General features: G+C 31.9%; 2 protein-coding genes and 1 long non-coding RNA gene across 3 annotated transcripts; all 3 read left to right on the top strand.

Annotated features, from left to right (window-relative positions):
* LOC107621072 (ABSCISIC ACID-INSENSITIVE 5-like protein 2) lies at positions 2760 to 4371 on the top strand (the record flags this gene model as incomplete). Its single annotated transcript, XM_016323118.2, has 3 exons — positions 2760 to 3136; positions 3330 to 3354; positions 3702 to 4371. Coding segments are annotated over 3 exons (486 nt in total), but the record flags the coding sequence as incomplete, so codon positions are not given.
* On the top strand, positions 6480 to 8916 carry LOC107623753. The gene is made up of 7 exons (XR_002355211.1): positions 6480 to 6639; positions 6767 to 6835; positions 7050 to 7125; positions 7960 to 8031; positions 8270 to 8326; positions 8404 to 8475; positions 8703 to 8916. It is a non-coding gene; the product is annotated as an uncharacterized LOC107623753 (long non-coding RNA).
* LOC110262332 lies at positions 12181 to 13967 on the top strand. Its single transcript, XM_021113139.1, has 4 exons — positions 12181 to 12273; positions 12734 to 12835; positions 12939 to 13289; positions 13717 to 13967. The coding sequence occupies exons 2-4, from the start codon at positions 12734 to 12736 to the stop codon at positions 13795 to 13797; spliced, it is 534 nt and encodes a 177-aa protein (XP_020968798.1). The 5' UTR covers positions 12181 to 12273; the 3' UTR covers positions 13798 to 13967.

Raw genomic sequence — 15202 nt, 5'->3', positions numbered from 1 at the left:
GTAAATAATAACAAATAATTGATGATGACAAACATGTTGAAATTGGTTAATAACACAAGGGGCTTGATGAAGTTGTTTAGTGGTGCAGGCGCAAATTGTTATGATGCAGCCCAGACAAATAAAACCAAGTGATCTAAAGGCTGCTAAAGGAAATAGAATCCATCCCAATGCCATTCAAAAGAAAGGAAAGCAACTCTCATCAAGTGTTGCTAAGCTGCTTCAGGTAATGTTCATAAGCAAGAGAAGAGCTCACTTTTTCACCAAACATCAAATAAAAAAAAAGGTGATTTGCTTTTTATTAGGCACAAAAAAGACCAATCTTGAAAGCTAATGTTTAATCATGATCAATAAAAGCAAGTTAAGCACAATCAGAAGAGAAAAGGTAATTTATTTCCATTACTTGCTATTTTTTCCTTTCCTCTGTACCACTATTTCGGGAAATATGGAAAAAATGGAGGCAACTTTTCTCTACTATAAATCAATGGGTAATATTATTTCTTGAAGTCAAAGCACAAGATTAAGGACTTGGATTTATCAAATCTATTGAGGATCTATTTTTAAGGAAGCTACGTTACTCGTCTCTGATTAAAGAATTCCTGATTTTTAGGGCTAATGGAAGAAAGAAGAAGAAAGATCTCAGCTAGCTCTAGATTCAAGAAGCTGACTTTGTGAAGTAAGACTTAGGTGTTGAAACAAAGCTCAATACAAAAAGAAAATTCAATTCAGTTTGAAGACAATGAGAGAGAACCAGAATCTAAGTCTCATTGAGAGCTTTCTTGTAAGAGTTCAATGTATTGGACAATGTTTCTATATCAAAGAAACATTCTGCCAAGATGAAGAGCTTCATCAGATAATGCTAAATCCGGATCATCTTATAGCGTCAAGGCTGTGAATCATCATCTCCTTCATGTTTTATTATTGAATATTCTGTTTCAATATTGTATCTCATGTTTTATTATTGAATATTATATTTCAATGTTATATCTTTCTTTGTTTCATTTAGTGGTAAAAGGCATGAAAGTGAGGCATTGAGAAAAAGTCATTGAGAGAAAAGGCTAAGAGAGATACTTGGAGAGAAAAGCTAAGATTGACTTCAGATTTCTTTTTGTTGTATTTCTATTTTGTATAATGTACCTGAGAGGTATCTCTTGTTAAGTTGGGTAAGCACTTAGAGTGTTGAGTCTAAGTAGTTACATAGCCAAGACAAGTTTATGTTGAAGCTTGGTGTATCCCTAATAGGATTAGGTTAAATCCTTGGGAATTGGTGTATGTAATACTTGGAAAGATAGTGAAAATTTCACCAACGTTGTGGTAGAAATTGGATGTAGGTTGCATTGCACTAGGCAACTGAACCAGGATACATGATTGTGTCATCTTTCTCTTCCTTATTCTGATTCTGTTTTTCACGATTCATGAGACAAAATAAAATTGTCTCCTACATAATCCATCCTGCAGACAAAACAGAAGCGAAGTTTTAAGTTTTAATTCGAGGCTTTATTAATCAAGTTCAAAGAAGGCCATAGATTCAACCCCCCTTCTCTAGGTCATCAAGAACCTTCAGTGTTGGGTCGGAGGCCGTGATTGGATGAATAAGTGGAAAGTTTGGTAGTATGGTCCTTTGGTTTGTAGTGAAACCCTTTGGATATTGTGTTTGATTGACTTTTATAAATTTAAAATAGGAATTTGGATTTTCAGATAATTAACCATCGATTTTTGAAAAGATTCATAAGATGAGCGATAATCAATGCATTTGAAAACAATTTTCTTTTAAATATCTTCTTATAACAATTTTTAAAACCTCTGCTGAGAACCTACAAGGATAATGTTCTCACCCCTTATAGATTTTCCCCTTTTCAGGACGAACAAAGAGTTTAAGGAGTTTCTTTTGCGCTTATGGTTGTGTTGTATATTGTTGTATATATTATAGCTAGTCTTTCCTCACTTTTATTCCTATATTTTGTAAGAGGGATAAGAATCGTGATATGTAATGTTTGTGGGTTATTTATATAAAGGACTCTTATTATTATATATATAAATATATGTATGAAGTGTTGTGATTGATTTGTATGTATGTATGCATGTATGTACATTATTGAGAAAAAGTATTTTAGTTTTTCGAAGAAAAGTTTATACGGTTTTAATTTAAAGGCTCTTATCTTATTATTAAATATATGAGAGTCGTCGGAATATTCTTCGCTATCAGAATGACGCAGTCGAAAGTATGACATTCTGTTAATAAGAGTGTTACATATACCACTATAAGACTAGTACAAATAGATGGTTATGCGTAAATTAATGTATGGTATTTTTTATAAGTAAGAATTGGAAAGTAATTTGTAAGTTTTTTTTTTATTATTGTTGTGTCTCGACATTTGTTTTATTATACCAAGTCATTAGTCACTCTTTTGATTGAAAAAGATTAGTCTTATATTTTTGGTAATTTTTTTGGTATTTAGGTTAAGTGTTTACATCATTTAATTTGCTATTTTGAGTATAATTAAAACTTATTTTTAGATAGAGTATCGCGGGTCTGTCTAAAATCAGCTCAGGTCTTTTGAGCTGATCTAATGCACCATACAATTTAAACCATTGGATTAGATTGATAAACAATCTAATGGTTTATATTTAATTTATTTATAATTTATTATGAATTACAATAAGAGATACAAATTTTTTGATATTTTAAAATTGCCCCATATAAAATTTCAGAACTAAACCCTCATTTCAACTGCTTGCTACCTTCTTCCTCTTCGCGATGACCCTCCGCTTCTTCCCCTACCCTTGAGGCTTTGCTCTCAAAAAGCGCTGCCGTCACTGATGACGACATCACCGCTGTTGCTCCTCTTCATAATCATCATCCTGTTCCTCATCAGTTTCCGCAGGTGTCCGCCGTTGAAGGCTCATCCTCCTCCGCGGCTGAGCCTTTTGCCAATGGGATTCATGCTGCGGTGGCAAGTGGAGTCTCAGCACCCTCGTTATCATCAGGAGGCGGTAGTGGTGAAGGAGAAGGGGCAGTTGCGGTGGCAAAGGAGAAGAGAAGGGCGGTGGAGGAACCAGTGGACAAGGCCAGCCTTCAGAAGCAGAGACGCATGATCAAGAATCGTGAGTCTGCTGCTAGGTCTAGGAACGCAAACAAGTACTTACCCTGTTTTTCAAATTTTTTTAATAATGTTTCATTTTTTATATATTTTTATTTGATGTTTGGAAAATGGAGATTCTTATGTGGTAAGTGAGGTTCACTATTCTTGGAAATTTCACAATTGGGGAGCTTTACTGAATTAAAGTTGAGATTTTTCTTCTCTTTTATTGATTAAGTTGGTTGACTGTAGGCTGAAAAGAAAGAGGTTGAAGGAGGTATGTAATGTATCTCACTTTCTGTTAACTCAATATTGCTTTAGTATAGATAGTAGAGAGATATTTAAATTAGTTTTATTATTAACGCTGTGATTGTTGTATAGTAGGGTTTAAATGGTTTGAAATGGATATGACTGATAAGATGATATAATGGCGTAGTCTTATACATGTAGTCAATGCAATCTAGCTGGGAAAAGCTCTTTTTTTCTGTGTATGATGTGTTTGATAATAATCACTCCCAAGTTGAATAGTTAGTGCTATATTGGTTTGGTTAGGAACTTAGGATATAGATACTTCAAATATTTATTGATAATATTGATTTTATTTTTAATTTTGGTGGGGTGCAGAAGAAGGAGGTGCTTGATGAGAATGAGTGGTGGGACAAGATAGGGAAGATGAAGATGCTTGGGAAAAGAAAGCCATGCTTATAATAAAGGGAAAACTCTAGTTGTAAGCAAAGTTCCTTTGCCTGATTACCGTGCAGATCTTGACGAGCGTCATGGATCAACACAGAAGGAAATAGAGTATATCTTCCCTTTTTCAATGTCTGATTTCTGTTTTGTGTGGAAGGATTTAGAAATGTACTTAACTTTTTTAAGTGTTCTGTAAATTAGAATGTCTACAGACATTGAACAAAGAGTAGGAAATCTTTTGAATAACTCACAATCAGTGGGGGAAGCGTCTGCTAGTTTTCCTTCTGTATCCACTGACTTGGGATAGAAACAATCATTAACTGCTACGAAATCTGTCTCTTCACAACAGAGTGATTCTTCAAAGGATAAACTTAATGTTGCTCTAAAGGAAAGGCAGGAACAACATAGCTTCCACAATTCATTCTGAAAGAGGAAATAGGATCTTTGCGCTGGGGCTGATTGCAAACTAATTTGTACTCAACCTTGTTTTTACTTAACCTTGTTGTAATTTATGTTATTTGATACTAGTTTTTTTGCCTATTTCATCAAGTTGTTTAACAATATTTGGATCTTATGCAACAATGTTATTTGATTTTTTCCTTAAGAGTTTACAAATTAGCTTATATAAGATATCACCGATCCAAAGACAACCAAAATGTTAAAATTTTTGGTTTTCAAGATCAAGATGCCTATTTAGCCCCTTATTGGTTTAACACTTTAATGGATTATTAATTTCCAGTTCCCTTAGGATAGCTTCTATCTCAGTAATTAGTCAAAAGAAACAATACACTTTGTTTTATCAGTTTACAAATTGTTTTATCAAGTTATGAATAAAAGAGTTCGAGAGGATCAATCTTCACTAAATATTATTCATGTTCACTTATTTAGTTTTATAATATTTACGAAACATTGTGACAATTCATCAAATGACTTGATTCCAGTATGAAATTGATATTAGTGACCATTAACAACAATCTGGGCATGCATCTGTTTTATGCAATTGGTGGTTTTGCAATGGTTTAAGAGGTCTGTGTAATACAAAGATTCCTTTATGTGAGGTTTTGGGACCAAAAATTGTTGCACTCTACGAGACACGCCATGCATTTCTTTGCTATATCATCAAAAAGGAATAATGTATATATGCTACAACATTTGGTAAAAGTAAGAGTTTCCAAAAGTGACCGTTAATGAAACTTTCCAACAAGATCAAGCCATGAAAATAGGAATTTTAGTATTAGAATAGAAATGGAATATTTAAATAAAGATTGAGATTGGTCATAATTATTTTCAATTGATATTTAAAAAAAATATTAATTAACTATGTTGATAACTAGATTTTTTCAATTTTTTTTTTCTATTTAAAAGTTAAGACACCTTTGATCTTATGTGCAGCAAGTGCTATTGAGTAACCACAAGTGATGAACCTTGTGAAAATTTCTGTTCACATGATGATCACTGCAGAATATATAATGTTCATAGACATGGTATTCTCTTAAAATCACATAGAAATGCTCTTATATTTCAAGGAGTAACATTACATCTTTTTTAATTCTAGAGAGAAAAAAATTACATTTAAATTAGTGTATTATGACAGTTTGTGCCAGCAAATTATCCTACAAAAGTTAACTTGATGGATTGTTGAGATGGTTGACCTGAAACTGATTTAGAAGCAGCAGTGACAGATGATAAAGATTAAGATTTTATTTGAAACTGTGCCATCAAGCTATACCTCTAACCAAACTAAGCTTCTAATTGTACCTGCAAAATTTGAGAAAGCAATATCTATTATGACATTCAACCAAGCACAAATTCATGTTTAGATCAACTTACTATAACAAAAATACCCCTGAGAAACTACAAATTGCAGCACATATTAACAGAGAAAACAACTTCATTTCAATTTTCAAGATAAACAAGAAAAACAATCTATTGAATATAAAAAAAATATCACAGCTTCTTTCCACCATTTTTTTTAATTGCTTTATGTTCTTAATTGAAAAATTCTATGCAATTGACAAATCCAGGAACTCATTGATCTCATTGATCAAACCCTAAATCAACCCAAACACAAATTCATTGAAATTCTTGAAGTGTAGAAATGAAGGGGGGACGACGCTGAGAACGACGAAAAGACGCGGTGCACGATGAAGGCAGAAAGAACGACGGCACTCTGAAACTGAAAAGGAAATTCTCAAATAAATTGGCAGTAGACGTGGGTTCTGTGAAAAGGGAAGAGAAAGAGAGGTTGATGGCAATGGGTAGGGATTATTGTTGATGGCAGTGGGTTCTATGAAAAGGGAAGAGAAAGGCAATGGATAGGGATTATTGTTGCGGTTGATGGCAGTGGGTAGGGATTGTTGTTGACGGCAGTGGATTCTGTGAAAAGGGAAGAGAACGAGAGCAGAGAGTGTGTTAGTGGGTTTAGTCACTAAATGAAGATAACAAATTTAAGATTTTCTAAATGAATTTTAAAAATATTTATAATAAAAATAAAAATTTAATAATTATTATTAAACACCCATTTGGGGCCTATTTATAAATTATTTATTGTGCTTATCACAAAAGCTCAAAACATTTAAGCTTACTAAAGACACACTACAAAAAAAAGGGTTAAAATGGCATTGATATTAAGGCGGTTTTAAAGAACCACCATAATATCGAGACATTATGGCAATTGTTGCTGCTGCCGTAATTGGCTTTATACATTCTGGCGGTTCTGGTGATTATGGCGGTTTGAACCGCCATTTTCACACGCATATAAAATGAAAAAAATTGTAATCCTGGCTCATTCAACGCCGTTCTTCGTTCTATCTAGGGCTTCTCCTCTCTGCTCTCTGGTTACGATCTGGTTACACCAACAAACAACGTAAAGGTAAGAAACAACGTTCATCATCTCCTCTCTGAACAATGCTCTGGTTACGATCTCCTCTCTGAACAAACAACGTTCATCACCTCCTCCGTGTAAAATCTATGTTGAAATGCTGTTACAATCTCTCCAGGTACCTCTCCAACAACGCCGTTCTTCCTTCTAGGGCTTCTCCTCTCTCCGCCGGTTACAATCTCTCCAGGTACCTCTCCCTCTCAAGTTAAATTGAAATGCTGTTTTATTTTGTTTTTTCTTTTGTGCTGTGGAGACGAAGATTCCGGCGAGAGGCAAGGTTCTGGTGGCTACTGATCTCAGCATTTCGATTCCAGAAGGAACCAATTTCTTTGTTTTTGTTTGGGTTAGGGTTTCAAAATTGCTTTTGGTGCTGATTTTTTGGGGTTTTTGTTTCTCTGCAGCTCTGTTAGGGATTTTTGGGTCTTCCTTGAAGCATTGGATTAACGTTGGTGCGGGGGTGATTGACGACGATCTCAGGTCTTCTTTCTTAACTTTACTCCTTCCTCTCTCTCTCTCTGAACTCAGATCTTCTATTGCTTACTTCTATTAAGATGTTTCTCTGATCTCCGATCTTAGATCTTAGATCTCAAAAAAAAAACTGCTCCAATTTCAATTTCTCTATTTGCCTCTTTGGTTCTTTTTTGGTTCTTTCAAGCAAAGCTATGTTGTTTATCTCTGTAGTGTTTAGCTCTGCTGCCCTTGCTCTGTTCAATGTTTTTTTGCATTAACTGAACCCTTGCACTTAGACACATTAGCAATTTTTCTTTTGGTCCCATGTGTGTGAACTGTCCTTCAAATCTCTGCTGATTGATGTTTAGAAGAGTTAATTAATTCTGTTTTTAAAAGGATTAGGGAATAAAATGGTGTCGGATTTCATTTGTAGCCATAGGAATCTAAGTTCTCTTCATTCTCCAAACCATAATCTTGTATAGATTTTGAAGACAGAAAGGTTAAAATTATATCAAATCAAATAAAAATACAAGAATTGAAGATGTCTCCATCGATCAGTAGATGTCTTTTCACCCCTTTGATATGCTTTATAGACATGATGTCAGTATCATGCAAATCCATCATAGTAGATGCCTTAATCTGTATTTGTTGTATACAATATAGTTAGTTTTTATGCAACTTAAAACATTCATATCTGAAGGTGCTGTCTTTCTGATGAAGAATTTGAGAACCTCTCTAGTAAGACTGATTCTATTTTCTAATGACCAAACTTGAGGACTTCCTCTGCCAAGTTTGTACTTGTAGCTCTAATGATGAAAATATGAATTCATGGTTTAACAGTCTGCTTACAATTTCCTGTAGGTCTTAAAACCTTGAAGAGGCTAAGTCTGGCATTTAACAGGATCACAGATGCCTGTTTAGTACATCTGAAAGGTGCTTCTAATTTCTCTGCCTTTTGTTATGGTGACTGTCTTTTCCACATGCTGCTTCTGAGTATATTTTTCTCACCAATACATTTTCTGAATTTATGCTATTTCAGAATTACTGTTACAAAAATTCAGAATGTGAAGAAAAGACCATGTCCTTAATTTACACCATGCATGCGCTGCTAGTTTATTTTGAATTTTCCAGTTATCCTTCATATCCTCATTTATTTATTTTCTGGGTCCAGGTTTAGTAAATTTGGATTCCTGCAAAATAGGCGATGAAGGGCTTGCCAATTTGACAGGTTTACTATTAAATTTCTGGAGTTTACCAAATGTAGCTTTGGATTAACTTTATATTAACAATTATTTGTTCATTCAGGCCTCACTCTCTTGAGAAGTCTAGTGTTGTCAGACACTGAAATTGGTTCCAGCGGGCTGCGTCATATATCAGGTACATGGAAAAAATCTTATTAAATAAAAATTCAAACCCGGTCAAATTATTGTGTTGTTGGTTGTATTCTTCGCGAGCAAATGCTCTATGACCACAAGGTGGTACATAAGTCGTTATTGCATTGTCACCTTTTTTCTTTTTCTTTATGCTTTTTAAAAAAAAAATCCTCGATCAAGGTGTTATATTGTTCAGGTTTTTAGTTTTGGTTTCTTGCTGATTAATTTCAGGGTGCTATTGATTTGACTGCAAGAAGTTCTGTAACTAAGTTTGCTATTTTTCAGTTGCCAGCTGTTAGTAAAAAATATTTGACAACATGTACTTTATCATACAGTCATTAATTTGTTTTTCTTTTTTCTTTTTTTTTATTTGAAAAAACATGATGTCATTTGAGTTTTGTTTTGTTTGCCTACTAAATTAATTAGCTTTTAAATTCACTATCTTAAAGATAAAATAAAATAAAAAACTTATGCGACAATGAAATTACTTTATTGAAGGTGCATACTAGTAGATAAATGCAGGCCATCTTTCAGTAACCAAATTTTTGTAGGCTCTTTGTCCATACATTAACATGTTGGGAGTAGTATAACTTTGAAGATTCTTTCTTTCTTTTTTCATCTCTGAAAATTGGTAAAATTGATTTTTTTTTTCATGCTAGAATGTTTAACAAATGTGTAAATGTGTTATTCTAGTAGTTATATTTATCAAGGGAAATGAAAGACGAAAAAAAAAAGGAATTCTCAGTACTAAAGAAATTTGATTAATAACTAAAAGTGTTGGTTAAAAGCAATAAATTCTGCTGGTTGTCAAATTTTTTTAATGTATTATTTCTCAATTGCTGTTGCTGTGTTGTGTTGTGTGGCTTTAGTTTCAGGAATTCAATGCTGTAAGTAGAAAGCTTTCAAATCTATTTGAGTAAAAAAGATAGTGATATCAAAATCACTGAATCAAATTTGGTAATGCTGAGAGGGAGACACCTTGTTAACACCTTGTTAGTACATGGTCTAGAGCAACAAAACAATAAGGTAATTATTTATGATTATATTTCTATCATAGTAAATTGTCCATTTACTATGCAATTCACATGATTATATTTCTGATCAATCACTTCCTCTCCTTCTCTTATGATTTTAACATCACATGTCTCTGCTATAAATTCTTCAGTATCTTGTTTGCCATGCCTTGTCTCCTTTCTAGACAAATTTTTTCCTACTCATTCAAATAATACAAATAACTTGGCTTCTCAGAAAAAAACAAACTAGTGTTATAAAAATTAATTTAATTTCATATATTGCAAAGACAGGGTATTGTAATAATTAGTATTTGTACCTTTAATTATACTTGCTGGTTCCAATCACCAATTTCTTTAAGATTTTTAAAAATAAGCTATATTTAAATATATTAATTGATGAAAGGATTAAACTTGTCAAACAGATTAATAAAATGAAATAGTTGTTTAAGATTGCACAAGTCAATGAACTTTGAAGAAGCAGATTCCTTCTTGCCTTTCTCTTCTGTCAAGTAACTGTCAGCATACTCCTCATTCACAAGAGTACTTGGAATTTCAAATCTCCCTTTATATAATGATATAAATTTAAATAGTTAATTAGTGCATATTTAGATATTATATACATCATTTTTAATTTAATTTGTTTTTAAATAAAACTGAAAAAAAGAGTTAAACATATACTTACATCGTATATATAAGAAGTATTTAAATAATTTCACTTTAATAGAATTTAACAAATTTTCATAAGATAGATACTTTAATTTTTGCCACCATTTTTATTTATTCGTGGTGATAAATCTTCCGTCTTTGTAAATATTTAATGGATCTCTAATTTTTTTTCTGTCGCAAGTAATTTTTACAAGTATCCGCAATTCGAATTTTTTTTGTCATCTCTAAATATATGTAATTTGATCCTAATTTGTAGTGTGTTTGCTTTTCTTATTGTTGTTATTCCTGTTCTATATTAATCTTTTCAAATAATTGAAAGGACATAATTGGGTCCAGCAATGGGCATAGACTATATATAGTATATGACTATATATATAGAGGGATCATTCAATTGAATTTAAAGAACGTGGACAATAATGCTACAGGACTAACGCATAAGGCCAAATATATACATACAAATCCCAAATCATTATCCTGTCAAAGATATATAAACTCTAGTTCAAGCATAAAAGTTTAATAATCATTTATCACTAAGCTAATCTTTTCTTTCTATATATATATATATATATATAAACTCTAGTGCTTCACTTATTAATTACACCTTTGATAACTTAAATTATCTCGTATAGCAAAGAATAAATTTAATCTCTAACATGATTGTAATTACTCTAATGTATCCTTTACTGAAATTATGTTACGAGAATATATAGTACATTATTTTCTTGTTTTAATAATGATATTTATCTTGCAGTGGATATTTATTTATATTTATTTACTGAAATTATGTTGCTCAATTACTCATTTATTTATATTTATTTATTTATTTTAGATGAATATGAAAATAGTACACGTCTTCATTTATTAGTGAAGGATGTGCATAATTTGCCAGAAGGTTTGCGCATAGTTGTCAATTTTGATAGACAACATGCAGCAATAGGAGAAGCAACCGGACTCCTTGCAGGAGTTTGTGGGCAATTGGCCACTGATTGTGTAGCATTTTCAATCAGTTTTGATAAGTGGTCAGACATTCCAGAGAGCTTTTTGAAAATCAATGGAATATTTTTTTCCAAGTAAGAAAATTACTTAAACTCTAAAGCTTATTTCTTTGTCATTATTTAGTTATATTTGTTAGTTAATATATATTCTTTGTTCCATATTAAAGGCTCGATTTTGCTTCAAAGTGTGTGATAGCTTGGCCAAACGATTTCTACTCCAATCGCTTGACAAAAAATGGAGGGAACATAGGATAAAGCTTTGGAATGAGTTTTATGATCCGAGGATGAGTAAAACTGAGATTATAAATAATACACCAGAAGATATTGCTCTTGATCAATGGGCTTTATTTGTAGAATATCATTTGAAGCCTGAAACTTAGGTAAGTACTTACAATCTTAGTTAAATGTTGTCCCACTAAAAAGCCTTAAATAATTCTTTGAAATCAGAAGGAGTATAATTTTTTTAGTTATATAATAAAATATCAAGTAGCTAGTTGTGTATTAATTAGAGCTGCAAGTAGCTAGTTGTTATATTATTATATCGTCTTTCTTCTTCTAGTCTAATGTATAAAGGAAAACATTATTATGTGAAAAGAAATATTTTATTTAGAGAAGTGTACGAAAAGTATAAAATATAATATATACCATAATTAAATAAGTATAATTGATCGTTACATTGGAGTAGTTTGTCATCTCTGGATCAAATCTGAGTAACCATGTGTGGTTATTAACTTACTATTATAAGTCTTAAATTGGAAATTTTGTTTACGAGTTCTGGAATTTGAGTTACACTAGAATCAAACATCACTGTTAGTTCTATCACTGTTAGTGAGTTACTATTATAAATTTATAATAAAGAAAAATTAATGAATTATTTCATGTGAGTTCTATCACTGTTAGTGAGTAATTAAGACTGTTGGATTCACTGAGAGTTAATTATTTTGAAGCTGAACTTATTCAATGGTTTAAGTTGGCTGATAGGAAGTTAAGAGAATCTTTGTGTCCAAATTAATTGTGTCCAAATTAATCTTGCAGAATCTTTGTAAGAGGAATCAAGAAATTCGGCAAAAACAAATAATTTCTCATACTTCGGGTGCTAAATCAATTGCAAGAAGAAGGGCTGAATTGGTAATCAAAAACATAAAATAATTATAGATTTATTTATTTATTTATTGATGTATTTGTGCTTCTATTTTTTCGGTGCTGAATAATTATTTGTTAGTTAGGTAGTATCTAGTAGGCATTCTGCATTCACTGATGCACATTTTCGTTCAACCTTGATAGTGCAACCAAAAGAATAGAAGCTGGTAGCATTTAGAAAAAGAAAATAACAATAAACATTTAATCTTGCTTGCCACTTGGGTTAATTTAATGGCTTAAAACTTTCACTGAAAAACAGGGCTTTCAAATAGAACATATTGTTGCTGTTAGTTACTTAATTTTTCTAACTTCCTTGTCTGCTTCTCTAAATTCCTTTTTTGCTTCTCAAATAGAACATATTGTTGCTGTTAGTTACTTAATTTTATGCATATCTTTTCTTGGATGATATATTTCTTGATTGAGTCTTTCTACTTTTCTTGAATTTTAGATGGAAGAGACGGGAAAAGAAGTTAGTAGGGTTCAAATGTGGGATATCACTCACAGAAAAATAGATGGAAGTTATGTTAATGAAAAGGCTAAAGAAATAGCGGTAAGTCTAAAGTGCAATAAGTAACTTATTTGTATTTCTTTTTCTTTCTTTTTTATAAGATAATATTATGTTTGATTCTTTCCCTTTCTTTTTGTATATGTAGGAGAAGATTGAAGCATATAGTAGTCAACAAGCGGTGGAATCAACCGTTAATTCTCCTCTTGATGCTCTTGGAGTAGTTCTTGGGAAAGAGCACCCTGGTCGTGTTCGAGGTTTAGGCATGGGAGCTGTTCCAACAGTTGCTTTCAAGAACAACACTACAAGAATTAGTCAGATGAATTTAGGGTCTTCAAATGATGCTGGCACATCATCTACTTGTAGTCCAAATGTGCAAGAAGAGTTGGATACCGTTAAAGCGCAATTGCAAGCACTAGTCTCCTATATTACTTCTAAGGAAGGAGGTAAAATTCCAGTGGAATTGGCTGGAATGTTCCCTACTCGACAAATTTCACAGGTACAAATACAATTTATGTTCTTAATACCTTATCCATGTGTAATATTTGGAATCTTAAGGGAATCTGGGTCAATTTAAAATTTGACTTTGGAAGCTAGCTTTAACTTTTTTAATTAAAAGCCTACCAACAATTGATTCCTATGAAAAGGTGCAAGCAAGAAAGCTAAAAAACATTTTAAAGAAGCTAAGTTAATATTATAATAACCAAAATTAGATTGAAGTAGTAGCTAGCTGATGATGAATTAGATCCTTGTGGAGGATCAAGCCCTAATCTTAGTTCAAGGTCTAATTTTGAAGATGATGAGGGACCTTGTTGACCAGAAATTTGATCCTCTTTTCTTTTTTGATTGAATAATTTTATATTAATAGTTTCAGATTCAGTTTTATATCCTTTTTTATTGTGCTCATAATTATATTTTTGTTGTAGGGATTGGATCAAGAGAGTGAGATTCCATCACCAAGAGAGTTAGGAAGTAGGTCTTCTGGAGCGAGCAACAAAGAAGCATGATCTTGTATGATAAAGATTTTATGTATTAAGTATTATAGATATATGTTAAGACAAATTATTAAAAAATGTAATCTTTGATACTTTGTTTTTGGATTATGATTTTTTATTTTCGGAGACTGTGTATGAATTAAAAATCTTGTTATGATGTTTAAGGTTATGCTTTTTGGTTATTATGAGATTTTAAAGTTTGAATTCTAAAAATGTCACTTTAAATACATAGTTTCAATCTCATTTTAAAAAGTATAAAATTGCAATTAGGTAAAAACGACAGCTAAAAACGCCATTTTAAACGAAAATGGTGCCATTATATCCTGGTAAAAACGGCAGTTAAAAAATGCCATTTTAAACGAAAATGGTGTCATTATATCCTGGTAAAAACGACAGTTAAAAAATGCCATTTTAAATGAAAAGGATGCCATTAAATACAGGTAAAAACGGCGGTTATAAACGCCATTTTAAACAAGAAGGATGCCATTAAACCCAGGTAAAAATGGCGGTTAGAAACGCCATTTTAAACGAGAAGATGCCATTAAACCCAGGTAAAAACGGCGGTTACAAACCGCCATTATAAACACCAACAAACCGCCATTTTATTTGGTTAAAACCGCTGTTTTAACCGCCAAAAAACCGCCGTATTATCCACTGGTTATTACGGCGGTTTTCTGAAAACCGCCGTAATAACCAGAATGACGCCCAGAATTCCGGCGTTTCTTGAGGGCGCCATTTTCGGTAATAATGACGGTTGTAACCGCCGTAATTACCTTAAAAAACCGCCATTTTAACCTTTTTTTTTTTGTAGTGACAGACCCGAATACCGCAAATTATCACTTCGTATTTATATTTATGTGTCAATAATTTGGTTTGAGTATAATGATTACTCATTTAGAATTTTCTAAAGAGATTTTGTTAAGATAAAATAATATCATCAATTACTACTTTATATCTTGTTAAAAATTTAATTAGAATAAAGTGATAATTTAATTTTATAATTTTATTATATTATATTTTTTTTTGTAAAGTATTTAATATTCTTTTTGTGAATTGAATAAATTTTGCGCTTTCACTTTTACTCCTTATTTTTTAATATGGATTGGAGTGAGATACCAAATACTACATAATTTGCTAACAAGCATACATTGTTATTTATGATTTTTATGAGAAACCGATATTCATGTTCCACTATCACATGTTATCTTATCCTTTGACATCTCAGGCAAGAAATGATTGACTGCTAGGTAAAGATTTAGGCTACTTATGTATTAGGTCTACATACCTATTCCAAACAAATTTATTATGCTAACAATCAAATATATTAATTTTAGGTAAAGTATGTTTTTTGTCTTTAATATTTGTAATTTTTTTTAAAAATATTCTTAATGTTTAAATTATTTAGTTTTTAGTTTTA

The sequence above is a fragment of the Arachis ipaensis genome, chromosome B10, assembly GCF_000816755.2.
Source record: "Arachis ipaensis cultivar K30076 chromosome B10, Araip1.1, whole genome shotgun sequence".
Classification (NCBI taxonomy): domain Eukaryota; kingdom Viridiplantae; phylum Streptophyta; class Magnoliopsida; order Fabales; family Fabaceae; genus Arachis; species Arachis ipaensis.
The sequence above is the reverse complement of the archived record's forward strand: the minus strand, read 5'-3'. Positions and strand labels throughout refer to the sequence as shown.